This window comes from Gossypium raimondii, chromosome 10, assembly GCF_025698545.1.
Source record: "Gossypium raimondii isolate GPD5lz chromosome 10, ASM2569854v1, whole genome shotgun sequence".
Classification (NCBI taxonomy): domain Eukaryota; kingdom Viridiplantae; phylum Streptophyta; class Magnoliopsida; order Malvales; family Malvaceae; genus Gossypium; species Gossypium raimondii.
This window is the reverse complement of record NC_068574.1, coordinates 4608113-4623099: the sequence shown is the minus strand read 5'-3', so window position 1 is coordinate 4623099 and position 14987 is coordinate 4608113. Positions and strand designations below refer to the sequence as shown.

General features: G+C 36.4%; 2 protein-coding genes across 4 annotated transcripts; both read right to left on the bottom strand.

Annotated features, from left to right (window-relative positions):
• Positions 1–4518: 4518 nt before the first annotated feature.
• On the bottom strand, positions 4519–7053 carry LOC105778135 (uncharacterized). 3 transcript variants are annotated; one of them, XM_012601754.2, is made up of 5 exons: positions 6828–7053; positions 6045–6746; positions 5712–5951; positions 5429–5520; positions 4519–5300 (listed from the first exon to the last, which is right to left on the bottom strand). In XM_012601754.2, the coding sequence occupies exons 2-5, from the start codon at positions 6684–6686 to the stop codon at positions 4697–4699; spliced, it is 1578 nt and encodes a 525-aa protein (XP_012457208.1). In that variant the 5' UTR covers positions 6687–6746; positions 6828–7053; the 3' UTR covers positions 4519–4696. The 3 variants fall into 3 exon arrangements, with proteins under 3 accessions (XP_012457208.1, XP_012457207.1, XP_012457210.1); XM_012601753.2 differs by having other exon boundaries at positions 6045–6736; XM_012601756.2 differs by having other exon boundaries at positions 6045–6696.
• A 954-nt stretch (positions 7054–8007) lies between these two features.
• Positions 8008–14163, bottom strand: LOC105778666 (ABC transporter B family member 19). Its single transcript, XM_012602418.2, has 9 exons — positions 12793–14163; positions 12611–12665; positions 12352–12527; positions 12066–12230; positions 11680–11975; positions 11269–11585; positions 10950–11173; positions 8911–10839; positions 8008–8438 (listed from the first exon to the last, which is right to left on the bottom strand). The coding sequence occupies exons 1-9, from the start codon at positions 14125–14127 to the stop codon at positions 8091–8093; spliced, it is 4845 nt and encodes a 1614-aa protein (XP_012457872.1). The 5' UTR covers positions 14128–14163; the 3' UTR covers positions 8008–8090.
• Positions 14164–14987: the final 824 nt, after the last annotated feature.

Genomic DNA, 14987 nt, shown 5'->3' with positions numbered 1-14987 from the left:
TCCTATTTACAAGGCTCAGAGCTCCACTCATCATGAGTGCACACAACAAAACCGTATGGCAGTATCTAAAAGAATTATCCCATTTTCCTTTCCTAACTTCGCTTAAATCCAACAATGTTTCCTTTATATGCATTACATGCATTTTTTGGATGCAGTACAGTGAAATCATAGCTAATTCAAGCACATTGAACTAGAATGATGGATATTTATAACCCCATGCAACCTTACAACATACTTAGCATTTCAAGGGTTGAGTGTAGAAACTCACTTGATGCTTCTTCTCCTTGTCCGCTTAGCTTTCTCGAACACCGGAGCTTCCATTCTCCCAGTGGCAGCTTACTGGATTCTCTTTTTTTTTTTTGACTTAAATCTTATTATCATCGTCCCATGCAGAGTTGCTAAGGCTATCTCTCCTTCGGAGTAATCAAGGAAAAAGATGAATTCATAGAACCAAATGAACATAGAAACGGGTCATGTTCGTAAATAATGCTACATACTGCAAAAGTCGTATACTCGACACACCAACTTTCAGTTCCTTATCTATTTGAACTCAAGTTTTTACTTACATCAAAGTAAATGAGTCACACATATATAGTTCATCATCCACTTAGGATTAATGTATGCCATGCTATGAACGTCACAAGTGAATAAATCCATAAACGAATTTAGAATTTATTCTACTTGGTTGTTGTCCGATGTACTGTCAATTTAGCTAGTCATATCTATGTCTCTACCTTCTGAGATTCACCCGCTCTGATGCTTAAGACAAAATATCTCCCAAATTGGACTTGATAAACGGTATATTAGTCTGTAAATTGGTTTGCTCATTTTTTTATTAGACTAAAGACATGTTTAGATTCATCTACTAATACATGTTGTCTTTCCATATTACGGTCCAACCACGTAATATCACTCAGTATTAGTTAAATGTTAGATAACCAGTAAGCTAATACTTGCTTCCATTTTGCTTTGCATACAAAAAACCATTGAGGACAAAATATGAAGAATATCAATATAATTAATGGATATTATTATTAAACCAATTTATTCGAAAAATACAAATGTACATAGACGAAAATATTACACTTAGGACATCATATCTAATAGGGTTTATGTTGTAATTGATAAGCTATAAAAGTAACATATTTTAATCCCATTCTTAATGCGTTTTTAGATGATTAATTATGTAAATTAGTGAACTTGATACTCCTAATCTTTTAAATTCATGTTTCTATACTTACGAGAGTATTTGGGAGCAAAAGGAGTAAAAAACAAGCCAAAATCAGACAAATAAAGTTGTTTCCAAGATCCACAGGGCCTGGGCATTTCCACACGGGCTGACCACACGCCCGTGTGAGCCATATGGGCTGACCACACACCCATGTGCCAGCCCGTGTCGATATCGCACTGTGCTTCCCAAATAAGCGAAAAACCTAATTTTTAGGTTTTCTGAGCATTCTAAAGTCTATAAATACCAATTAAAAGAAGATCTAAGGGGCACTCAGAGAAGATTGAAGAAAGCACTCGAAAAACGCCATCGGAACCAATTCGGAAGCGGATCTCCCTCAAGATCGAAGATATCCATTTAATTTCTTTCGAAATTTTATTGAGTTTCTTTATGTCTTGTGGTTATTCTGACTTTGAGATGTTTTCATTCAAGATTATGAAATAAATTCCCTAGATACCTAGGGAAGATGAAACCTATGATGAATCTTATTATTTGATTTCTGATTTATGCGATAAATACTTGATTCTTGTTCTCAATTATGTATGTTTATTTCTTTTTTTAATATTTCTGAAATATTAATTCAAGTTTAATGTTCTTATTTCAGTGGAGAAAAAGTCTCTATTTAAGAGTAGATCTAGCATAATTAAGTGGGGTTGCATGCAATCCTAGAAATAGGACGACATAAATCTACCGGATTAGAGTCAAATCTAATAGGGGAATCCATAGATCGAGTTAATATGACAATAGGGGTTTTAATTAGAAAGAGATTTCAATTAATCAACCTAGAGTCAGATGTTCTTACTCTCGAAAAGAGATATTAACATAATTTAGGGATTTCTACGGATCAAGGCACAAGTGAATAAATCGTTTAATTCAGATCCATAATAATAGATGAAGTCTAGGTGGATTCTTTCCTGGGTGTTATCTATCTCTTTGGTTATCTTCAATTATTTTTCTATTTCATTCTCTGTTACATTCTTAGTTAGATTAGTTTAGTAATTTTATATTAAAAATAATCACTCCAATTTGTCGGCTAAGTAATAGAAAAACGGTAATTATTAGTACTTTTAGTCCTGTGGATACGATATTCCCTACTCACCTTAACTATATTATTGTTCGATAAGTGCGCTTGCGTTAGTCGTATTTATAGTTAATTTAGTGACCATTAGTAATTTTTCCCTGCACAAATAATTTTTTTTTCTTTTCTTATCACATATCGTATTTTTATGTGTCAACAAAATAAAACTTAAATCCTTGTAATATATAATAAAGTTTGTATACCATATGATGCATAAGCCAAATATACGTTATACATATAATATATTATTTTCAAGTTACAATAATATTAAAGTATTGTATACTTTGAAGAATTGTTTTAAAAAAATGATTTTCAAAAAAAATTTGGATTTCATAGTTCTAAGAAATTTAATCCAATTCCAACATTAAAACTATTTCAAGACAACAGATAATTTAAAATCATAAAAACACAATGTAATAGAAAATTTATTTAAAAATATTTTTAAGATAATTATGATAATGTGTTCATTAATAAACTATGTAAAAAATATGTTATTACAATCAAGATATGATTGGTCTTTGAACATACTCTAACATTCTCAACAAGAGCTATTCTCAAATGATTAATGGCAACTATTCTAAACTAGAGTCCTATTCCGAACATTGTTATTCAAAACATAGTTATTCTCAAAAATGATTGTTCTAAACAACAACTATTCTTAATAAAGATTATTCTTTCGAAGAGAAATTAAGTAAAATAATACTGCTATTTATTTCGAGTTAACTCTATTATTATTACTATTATCCTGAAAAATATAATTTTCTGAAATATAAAATTTATCTTTGAAAGAGAAAATATTAATAATCAAAATTATTGCCACTATTGTTATGACAACAACTAACAAGAACATAAATTTTAACAAAATCCTTAGTTTTAAAGTGGGAGGGATTACGAGGAATATATATTTGAGAATGATTTATTTATACTAGTATAAAATTATAATATTTTATATTTTTCATAACTTTTATATAATTAATATTTTAAAGATTTAATAGTCATATGTTTCATTCATATTGATTATACATGTCAAATTTGGCGTAAATTAAAATTTCTAACTATTTATTTTATGTAAAAAAACTTTCAACTGTTTAATATACACTTTTTACATCAACATAATAAAGATATCGATCGGTTAAAAATTTTACATACATGACAAATATAATTATATCGATAAATTTAATAATTAAACTATTAAAATATTAATCATATGAAAGATTATTGTAAAATATAAAATCATTCTAGTTTTACACATCTCACCCATATATATTGAACTTTCACCAAGTTATAAAAGCATTCATGACAAGCCTAATAATTAAGCGGTGGGTGGTCTGCCATAATCTTGGATTTCTTACATATTATTAAATCCTAGTTATGTGCCTATACCCTATGTTACAACCTCTACTCCCCTAGTCCTTTTGGCAGCCAACCAAAAAGAAAACCTGTTCCACTCAACATGCCATCTGCTTTCGATTAACATAAAGAACAAATATATATATATATGAAAGGTTAAATTTTGAAATATTACTACTATTTAAGTTAATTAATTAAATTTTAAAATTTTTAATAACGTATCATCGTTTAATACTCTGTGAAATATAAATTACAAAAGAAGGGGTTGATTTATTAAATAAGCAGACCCAGAAGACCAGCCACCCTGTCCAACAATATATTGTTTGCCATTCTCCCTTATGGGGTCTTTGCCAGCTTATCACATTTGGATGCCTACTTTCCTACATTTAACTTCCACTTCAACCTTTATAAAATCCCTTGTAATTTACTCCCAATCTCATTGCCTTCCAATGCCCTTAACATCAATGTTCCCTACTCCACTGAGATTTGAGTGAATATGTGTTTTCATCACTCTTTGTTATGGCAAAAAAAGGAGGAGAGAGGGTAAGCCATGCTGGAGAAGCAGGGCACATGCTAAATCTATTAGGCAAAAATATTGTCTTTTATTTTGCATGTGCCTTGGCTCTCCATCTTGGAAACTCTCCCTTTATTAACCACAAAGACTGCAAAACATCATAACAATTGTTTTGTTTGATGTTTATTTGTTAGATGTTTGTTTTAATGTCAAGTTGGTTATGTTTTCACTTGCGATTTTCTAACACTACTGGCTTGCCTTATGATGCAAACACCATGCATTGCATGGAGCAGTCCCTTCAGTGCAAAAGGTTTTTGCAGGCTTAAATGTTAAGGTAAACAATCATGATTGAAGTAAAGCTTCAATGAGTTTATTGTTATACACAAATGGCTGACTTAGATTCATATATTTGCTGACAAAACAAACCAGAAACTTAAATATATGCCCTCAAACTGTTAAGTTATTACAAACATTAGGTGACTAAAACGTTGTAAGACAACGGACTTTCATGGTGAATCAACTACGATCAAGGTCGATTCTCTAGAGCTGAAGCTGCTGAGTCGACATGGCTAAGCAAACAAGCATAAACTTTTTGATTCAACCGTTCAACAGTTTCCATCATTCCATTGTTATCTGAGCTTAAATTGTTTTTTACTTTACCTAACCATTCATTTGCAAATTTGAGTTGTGACAATGTGACAGCAATATGGTTGTCCTGTTCCGTCAATCGTGTCGTGCCGGTTTTCCCTTTCTTCTCCTGAGAACCGATCCGGAATCCAACATCCAATGCCACCTCTAAGAATTTCAAAAACCAAGTTCTTGTTTCATGCAGCAAGGTTTCCCTCAGTTCTTTTCTCTCTTTGGCACCATCTCCTTTGGCCCATTCTAGCTTCTCAGCTCCACTCAACTGTACTGAAGACCTTGTGGACATACTTTTGTCATGGATTAGACCTTTCCTCTTGTTAGACTTTTCTGTGTCTACCACAGATGGAAGATTAGGTAACTGATGGTGTTTATCTTTATGTGATGTAACACTTGGCTGGTCAATTAGCTGTTGGAGGGTGAAGAACTTGGTGAGTGTGAGTTGAGGGTTCTCAGGTGAGGCAGAGGAGCATAGATCAGAAAACATGCTGGAACAAGATATAAATCATTGTTACATATATATATATATATATATATATATATATATAAAGCATTCAATTCTTCATGTTTTCTTATTGAGTAATAGGAACAAAATATTGCTCTAGAGAATACTTACCTAAGACATTTGACAAGATTTGCTGCCATAGATGCCTCCCTTTGAGCTTCTGCTGCAACCAAAGAAGCTAAATTTCTTCTTCTAAGCATTCCCTTGTAAAAATGTTAATCAAAGATGAAAATATAAGAACTTTGCTTTTTTATAGAATTTTTGTTCACTTCAGTTATCTGTAGAATTCATCACTGTCTTACCAGTTAAATGAAAAGTAATGGAAGAAATGGGATAAATATAATGTAATGCGCATTAACCATTAAAAAACATTTCAGGATTGATGCATATATACCTTTCCTGGCTTCAAGAGACTCGCAGGCAGAGAGTTCCATGAACCTGTTTCTGGCAAACTATTCTTTTCTTTGTTGTTTGCTGAACAATTCGAGTTCAAATTTTCGTGTTTACTTGAAGAGCGTTTTACGGTTGTGCTTTTCGCAGGCACCGTAGTTTCCTTGGTGTTAGGTGCAACAACAACCTCAGGCTTTGAAACTGGTACCTCCAGCCTACTGCGAGAAGGACTTGCCGGTCGAGCCTGTAATTGTAAAAGACAGTTGTCTAAAATTGCTATCTGTTTCATACATTTATATTGTCATTAAGAAAATTGTAAGTTAAGCAAGAATCTTACTTGACCTTTAGGCTCTTGTTGCTTGCTTTTTGCTTTTTTACCTGCACCACCATTTTCATTGTCAGTGTTTTTGACACTGTGATTTGAATCTGGTCCGCTTGCTTTAGGATTTGATGGCAAAACACCTTGCATATATCTTGATGCAACACTTGCTTTTTCCTCTTTGATAACTATTTTCTTTCTGGGGCTTTCCTCTCTCACTTCCACCGACTCCTTCGCTTTCGAACCGTTACTATTTCCTTCGTTATCGGCCACCATAAGACCCTCGGATGGCACCAACATCTGCATCAGATCCTTTGGATTGCCTATGAAAGGGTTCCTTCCAGGAACTGGCCTGACACCAACAAGGATAGGAACTGGGGTCCCAGGTTCCACTCTCTCCACATAAAAAAACTGACCAAGCTGCAACTTATTGTTCAAGATCAACTCATTGTCCTCCTGTGACAGGGAAACGTATGTTGAATGTGAAGAATCAGATACTTTAATGAAGAAACCTTGGTTAGGCCACAACTCTGATCCTGTTAAAGCAGGCACAATGCTGATCACTTGCAGTAGCACGGATCGGTATTCCCCTAAAACTTTCACATTAGAGTTCATACTCTGAAGAAGCTTTAATAACACTCCTGGTGTAAGTGATGCCATTCTTTTTCTTCTGCATGAAATATCTCTGGTTCAACCCTCAAACTGTAAAACTGTAAGACACTAGAAAAACATGTTTATAGTTGTATATAATTATAACCTCCTAGATTTACTATACCATCAGTAACGCATGCAACCAAGTACCTGAGAGGAGCTGATGAATGCTCACAAAATTTCTTCACGTAAGACTACAGTTTGAGCAACCAAAATGAAATGTTTTGGTCCATTTGGATCAAAAGAACCCTCTATAGCTTTGCATGCGAGGCACGTTACCATCAATATCTCTTGGCTTAAAAGCCAAGAGACATGTTATTGTGTGAGACTTTTCAACCTTTTTGGGGGTCCATTTTATTTCACTGTGATTACACAAATGACTCACATGTGACATTCCCCTATTAAGAAATAGTTTCTTCTGAGCACAATTATACTGTTATTTTCCAATGGATGACATTTGTAAAGACGGTGTGGGTCAGTTCATGCCCGCATTTCCTTTTGCAAGTAGATGGAAGGTAAGGGTATTCCAAATGTCCTCTTCGTCTTAATTTGCATGCCATAGCTTTTTATTATATTAATGAACCTTTTGATTTGGATCTGTTGATTATTAATATTAGGTGCACATTATGACTTTTTATAGCTTTGATTATGGCCACTCATGTTTGAATGCAAACTTTTGAAATCATTACTTCCTTTACATTATTTTATCATTTGTTAGCAAAGATTTTTCTTGGAAAACACTCCAACAATTTCATCCTCAAATATCTACGTATTATGATTGAAGAAAATGCTTATATATTCATAGTATTTTATTGCATATTTTTCTTTGAAAATTGATAAATAGGGAAATTTAAATACGTTAATAAATTGAATTAAACTCAAATTTTTAATTGTAATTATGTATCATTAAGAACACTCCATTGCTGCCTTTTGCTGTGATTACTTTTTCTTTTTATGGTTGGTGTAGGGTTTTCTTGAGCTTGTAATATTAGTTTTTGTCATGAAACGAATTAAGATGTTATTCATTTTGCCCCCCTTAAAACCAAATAGCTTAGCCTTTACATAAGCTAACAGGGGCTAGTTTCCTAATAATTTTAGGTGTGTATCTGTCTATAGGTGGAACTAGGATAAGGCTATCTAACCAAATTCTAAATAAAGTCATTATTATAAGTCTTTGAGCCTTTAGTGTGCCATTTAAGGTTAATGACATTGAGAAGTGTAAAAATGATACATTCTTTCTCCATTTCCACAAGACTAAATAACTAATTACTTGCAAATTAAGTTACTGAATATGCTTAAAATCAAATCAATAACATTTTTTTTCCTTTTAGGTTTATAACAGAAACCAAGAATTTGTAAAGAACCAAAAAGGTCTCGGGTGGACTGTTAATGGGCTAAAATGTCAAAACCAAGTCAAGAAAAGGCATTGGCTTCTCTTTCAGCCCGAACCAAGCTAGCATAAACACCATCAACATGGGAAGTTAAAAGCTTATCATGGCTGCCATACTCCACAACTGCACCATCTTTCACAACAGCTATGGTATTGGCTTCCCTAATAGTGGAAAGCCTATGTGCTACGATAATTGTAGTGGCACTTTGGGAAACCCTTCTTAGTGCATCCTGGATATGCTTCTCTGATTCCAAATCCAGAGCACTGCTTGCTTCATCTAAAAGCAGCACCTTTGATTTCTTAAGTATGGCTCTTGCTATTGCGATCCTTTGTTTTTGACCGCCTGATAGCTGAACCCCACTCTCCCCAACCTATATAGCAAGAAAAATAAAACTATTTGTCAGATAATTGAGGATGGTGCACTAAGTTAATATGAAGGATTCCACGTTTAGACATGCATGTATGTGTGTGAGATATGAATATTTTAGGAAAAAGGGTAAATTATATTAGTAGTAACTTGACTATGGTTTTTTTTTCCTTGTTTTGTCACTCAATTATGAAAAGTTACAAAATGGTCATTCAACTATTCAATTTTATCTTTTTTGGTCACCCAACTATTTTAGATTTCTGAGTGTTTTTATTGTTATGATAGTCAGCAGATGACCAAAAAAGACAAAGTTGAATAGAAGAGTGACCATTTTGTAACTTTTCATAGTTGATAGACGAAAAATAAAATTTAGTAATAGTTTGATGATCATTTTATAACTTTTCATAGTTGGATGACAAAAAAGGAAAAAAAAAAAAAAAGCTGAAGAGTATGGTTGAGGCTAAGTTAGGATGTACCTGAGTTTCATAGCCTTGGGGGAGACCACTGATGAACTTGTGGATGTAAGCTTCCTTCGCAGCCTCTTCAATCTCACCCCATGTGGCATTTGGGTTCCCGAAAGCAATGTTTTCCCTTATACTTCCAGCAAACAGAGCAGGCTCTTGACCCACCAAGGCTACTTGTTTTCTTAACCATTTCAAGTTGAGCTCCTTCAAATCTATGCCTCCCATCATTACTTTCCCTTGATATGGATCATAAAACCTTTGTACCAACCATATGACCGTTGATTTCCCTGACCCACTTCCACCTACCAATGCCACCATGCTACCACCCTTCACCTTTAAACAAAAGTCCCTTAACACAATCACTTGTGGCCTAGATGGATATGCAAATGTAACCATTTTCAATTCGATATCCAATGGCTTCGAACGTTCGATCTTTTTACCTTTATCTCGGAAATTACCAATCAGCGGCTTTCGGTTGATGATATCAAACACAGCAGGGATCGCTGTCGCAGCCATGGTGGTGTCTGGTGAGAGGCCTGCTAGTTGTCCAACTGAAAATGAGCTTAACACAAGAATGAGAAAGATTTTATATACTTCACCAAAACCTGTAATGCGCTGTTTCATAAGGGAGGCACCAACCCAGAGTGTTAAAGTGTATGCACAATACATGGCACCTTGAGAAAGACCAAGTGCGAGGCCTAGAATTTGTGACCTTTTCACTGATAGTTTCCTAGGATCAGATAAAGCTTGATCAAAGGATTTAACTATCTCTTCTTGAGAAGAAAATGTAGCCACTGTCCTTATGTTCGAAATTGCACCAGAAGCAATGGTGCTAGCTTTGTCATATGCTTTATTATCTAACCTTGGTCCAATGTTTATAATCAAGTTCAAGTAGCTTGCACCGAGAGTGAAAGGAGTAACAGCAGCAGCCACGAGGGCTAACCTCCATTCGAGGTAAAACGAGATGCCAAGCCCCACTGCAGCTGCACTCACACCCATCAACAAGACCGAGTACCGATCCCCGAGGACCGATCGAAAGCTGAGACAATCAATTGAGAGTCTTGAAACAAGGATACCCGTGGCATTGTCCTCAAAATCGAACCAACCAGGTTCTTGTTTTAGTATCGAGCGGAATAAGAGGTCTCTCACCCTTACTGTCAGCTTTGTTCCAGCCCAACCACAAAAACCCTGTTGTCCAGTTAAGAAAATTATAGAACCAAAGCCTAGGCCAACAAGAGCTAAGGCGAGCTTGTTAACTTCTTCCTTCAATGCTTTTGGAGTGTCATCAAAGTAAGCTTGAAGAGCAATGCCTAAAAACAAGGGGAATATGGAGAGAATAGCACCTGCATGGATACCAAAAAAAAAACCTAGTAAAAGCGTGATGAGCTCTGGTCTTTGTAGAGTCCATATCTTCGAAATTTGGTATTCTCTAGGCTTTTGCTTTTGTTGCATTTCCTCCTCCACTTGGTTAACTACTTGGATGGACTTTAAGTACTTTGATTTCGAAATATCGTATGCATATAGTGATCTTGATGCTTCATAGGCTGATTTATCATATGTGGAAAATTCCATTCCCTTTTGAGTATTTGTCTCATTCAGTTCAGTGTTTGAAACTGCTTCAGAAGCAAGTTTGACAAGTTTATAATAGGCCCCTTCTCTTTCCATTAGCTGGTGATGGCTACCAGACTCAGCAACTGATCCATTATCAAGAACAACAATGGTGTTGGCATTTCTTACTGTTGCTAGCCTGTGAGCGATGACCACTGTTGTTCTTCCTTTAGAAATCTTGTCAATTGCTTGTTGGACAACTGCCTCGGCTTCGGAATCCAGGGCACTGGTGGGCTCATCTAAGAGAAGGATTCTAGGGTCTTTAATCAATGCTCGAGCCAGAGCAATTCTCTGCTTTTGGCCACCTGATAACTGAGTTCCCTTAGCTCCAACCTGCAAAATCCATTTTCAAGGCCAGAAATCAGAACATGTGTGGAAATCATGTTAGTGGCATGAAAAAGTTTATTGATATGGATGTTCAATGTATGTTTTCGGGTATGGACCTGAGTATCATATCCTAGTGGAAGGTCATAAATGAAACCATGAGCATTGGCAGCAACACAAGCTGCAACAGCTTCTTTCTTGGTGGCATTTTCTTTACCCATCATCACATTTTCCAATATGGTGGTGGCAAAGAGAACTGGTTCTTGCCCAACCATACCAATCTGCCTTCTTAGCCACTTTACTTGCAGTGTCTTTAAATCATAGCCATCCAAGGTTACAGTTCCTACCAGTTAAAAGACCCAAACCAGATCAGCAACTAAAACGTTACATAGTTAAGCTCAATGCTACTATTAAACTGAGATGATTAATGAATTATACCTTTGTCAGGATCATAGAACCTGTCAATGAGAGCAAAGATGGTGGATTTGCCACCTCCACTTGCTCCAACCAATGCAAGAGTCTTTGCTGATCGAATGACTAAATTGAGAGAACTGAGAATTGTAGTGTCAGGACGAGATGGATAAGCGAATGTTACACCTTTAAACTCAATCTTTCCCCGAACACTCGATAACATCCTTCCCTCGGGATTATAAGGGTCTATCTCTGGAACCCTGTCTATGATATCAAATACTCGACCCGCTGCTACCGTGCCTTGAGCGAATTGAGCAAAATATGTTAGTGCTAATGCCAAGCCCCTGAAATAAAAGATCAACCATCTTAGTGACTTTTGTTTGCTGTAAGCACTAGAAGTTGCACTGTAATTATGGTTAAGGAAAGAGAGGCTGATACCTTCCCCCTACATTGACACCAAAGAAGCAAGCAATGGCATCACCACCAGAGATCTCCTTCCTGGCAACCAAGATTGAACCATACCAAAAAGCCAATGCCCATGTTGAGTATGTAACTAAATAGATAACCCCTATTCCCGCACCCTTGGCAAACCCGATCTTTGCCCCAAGAGGCACTGAATTTGCCAATAATTCACCATATCTTGCTGCCAAATTATCCTCACCAACAAAAGAAAATACAGTTCGAATTGAACTAATTGCTTGCTCTGCAATGGTACCAGCTTTCCTGTAAGAAACCTGTAGTTCCAAAAATATGGAGCAAAACACAATAAGACTAACAAGTTGACACTGTAAAACATTTCCAGTAACTATTGTGGTCATTTTTACCTCTTCCTTTGCCGTGAGACCACCATAAATAGCCTTGTAAGCAATACCGCAAAACATCATTAGTGGGGTAACAGCAAAAACTACAAGTGACACTTTCCATGATGCCAAAAACCCAACTATATAACCACATATGAAGGTGAATACATGGTGAATAAAATGTGCCATCTGCAAATCACAGTTCCAAGTATTGAGCAATCATCAGGTCGAGGGCTAGTTGGCAGTGTAACAAGTTAAAAGTCCGAAAAACTCGGGTTTACAGCAATTGGAATGAGACATCAAGGGTTACCTTCTCTCCCATAACTTCCTGTATTTGCGCAACATCACTTGAAATACCATGCATAATGTCACCGGTGCTGACTTCCGTATCGAAAAAGCTGATGTCCTGTCTCAGAACTGCTCTCAAATACTTTGTTCTAATTCGCTGAGCTGAACGTTCCCCAACCAGCCTCCAGCATGTAATTTCTGCCATTGATTGAATGAAAAATCATTTCTAATACTTATTAAGACAAAGTAATTACAGGTTCTGAAATTTATGTTTTCATTACCTAAGTATGCTCCAACCACTACTACAGCTGCCAAGCAAGACATAAATTTACATATCTGAAGATACAGAAGCAGGAGAAAAGAAAACATAAGTGTTTTCATATCAACCATATATCTTTGATCACCAATACTATTTTGAAATTTTGGGTATAAATAATATAAGATTTCTTGTTTTGATTCTTACCATGTCAACATCCTTCATCATCTGGGTCAGTTCACCTTTCAATGATTCTTGTGCAATCTTATTGACAAACTTACCAAAAAGAAAAGAATACCAAGGAAGTGAACCTCCATTGATTAAGGCTCCCAAACAACCTAAAAACACTAGTACCATATCCCATTTTGTTGAATACTTGAACAAACTAAACAAACTGGCTGGCTTTGGTGGTTCTACATCCTCTTCCTCCTCATAGTCATCTTCTTTGAAATTTGGGGGCGGATCAAAATCATCGTACTTATGATCGCCACCGAATTGATGGCTAGCTGATTGCAAGTTATGGTCAAGACCTTCCAATTTGTGTCTCATCTGATGATGACCTTCAAGATCACTATGAACACTGTGATGTGATAACCCATGACCATGACCATGCCCTGTAATAAAATCTTCACTGAAATCCATCGACAGGCTCATGTCATCGTACTGATGATTACCAAGAAAATGATGACTAGTTGATTTCCCACCAAGCTCCTGCTGCATTACTACATCAAGATCATTATCCACCTTGTGCCTTGTGTGATGGCTCCTACCGTGCTCATGATCACCCTGGTGCGATAGTCTATGAAAACGGTGATGCCCTCCAATAGAATTGTCGTCCCGGTCATCACCCGTGTTGGCCTGTGAAACTGAAGACCTACGTGAATCAGCTCTTGTATGATGGTTCGGATCAGTCCCTAGCAGGTGTATATGCCTCTCAACAGCTCGTGGAGTGTAATAATCTACAGAGCTAAGCTCATCTTCGTCAACTAAAGGGCTTCCAGCATTTCTACTGCTGCTTTCTTTAATAGTAGCCAGTCTTGAAATATCGTGATGAGATCTACTACGGTCTCCGAAATGGAGATGTGATGAACTGTCATTATCTCTAGCAACGTAGCTTTGAAGCTCAAGCCGCCCTGAAGGCACAGCATAATAACCTGAAAGCTCGTAGCTCGGATTCACAAAGCTTCTGGAAGTGTGAGAAAGATAATATTCACTAGCTGAGCGTCGACGAAATGCCTGACCATTTGATGATGATGCACTGGATGCTGCCCAAGGACTAAGGGCTGCACCCAAATTGCGGTTGTCTTGCCAACCAGAAGGCTCAAACTGCCATGAAACTTCACTTTGCCATGACATATCATCGTCCGTGGCAAAAGGCGTTGCAGGAGTGTTGTGATGGAACCTCTGTGGAGTGGCACGGGACCCCCGAGCAAAGCGGCGTGGCATGACAGTACTTGAGGCATAGCGTGAAGCTGGCGTATTATAGCGTTGATGGTGGCTTAATGAAGAAGAGAAGTCGAATTCGAAAGAGGAATCAGCCATAGAAGAGATTGAGAGACAAGGGTCTTAACTAAAACATTGGAAGAATCTCAAATTTAAGTGTTAGGCAAAAGGAGATGAAGAAACGAATGCCACGGACAACATGAAGCGAAACAATATTCGTTTAATTTAGGAAGAGCTGTCCGAAGACTGTCATTTGTCCTAGGAGTCAACGACCATTGCTTGTTCCGCTTGTCTACAATGAAGATCAAAACATATGCTGTAATTCCAAATCTTTCAATTCCTTACATCACTCAAGACAGAGATTACCGATATCTTTCGTTAAGAAACTGATTAAGTAATCAAGGTAATCAAGGATCATAGGCCGACTAAAAATGGTAAAGTAATCAAGGATACTAGGAATAACCTCCCGTTGGCAGATTTTTGTCTTTTGCAAGAAGTGCATCATATAACTATGAAAAATGAAAAGCATATTAGGAATCTTCATCTGTCATTGGCTTCTTATCTACCCCTGCTAGGCCAGGGCAGGCCGGCATGCATTACAAATTACAACTTTATTTATTAAAGAACAAAATTTGTAGTTTAAGAAATTATGGTTCAGACATTAAAATTAATCATTGCCCTTTACAGAAATTATGTTTTTAATATTCAGAACAACTTTTTTCATGTCAATAATCCTTTTTGGGACATTGACTTTAGTGGGTATTCTTTTTCTTGTTTCTTGTAAATTTTAATGACTACGGAGATGTAAATAAGAAATGTAACGATCACTGTAAAGGTCTCTCTCCCTGTCTGACAGTGTCCATCATACGTAACGCAACAAATGCAAACCAAAGAGGCTTCTCCATTTGTCATTTAAGTACCATCGAAGATAAATAAATACACATTGTTGACCAGACTGA

Coding starts and splice junctions, on each gene's coding strand:
- LOC105778666 (XM_012602418.2), bottom strand. CDS start 14,127: ATGGCTGATTCCTCTTTCGAATTCGACTTCTCTTCTTCATTAAGCCAC. Junction 12,231..12,351: donor AGGAAGTTATGGGAGAGAAG/GTAACCCTTGAT, acceptor TGTGATTTGCAG/ATGGCACATTTTATTCACCA. Junction 10,840..10,949: donor CACTAGGATATGATACTCAG/GTCCATACCCGA, acceptor TGGATTTTGCAG/GTTGGAGCTAAGGGAACTCA.
- LOC105778135 (XM_012601754.2), bottom strand. CDS start 6,686: ATGGCATCACTTACACCAGGAGTGTTATTAAAGCTTCTTCAGAGTATG. Junction 5,521..5,711: donor GTCTCTTGAAGCCAGGAAAG/GTATATATGCAT, acceptor CATTTTTACAAG/GGAATGCTTAGAAGAAGAAA. Junction 5,301..5,428: donor AATCTTGTCAAATGTCTTAG/GTAAGTATTCTC, acceptor ATCTTGTTCCAG/CATGTTTTCTGATCTATGCT.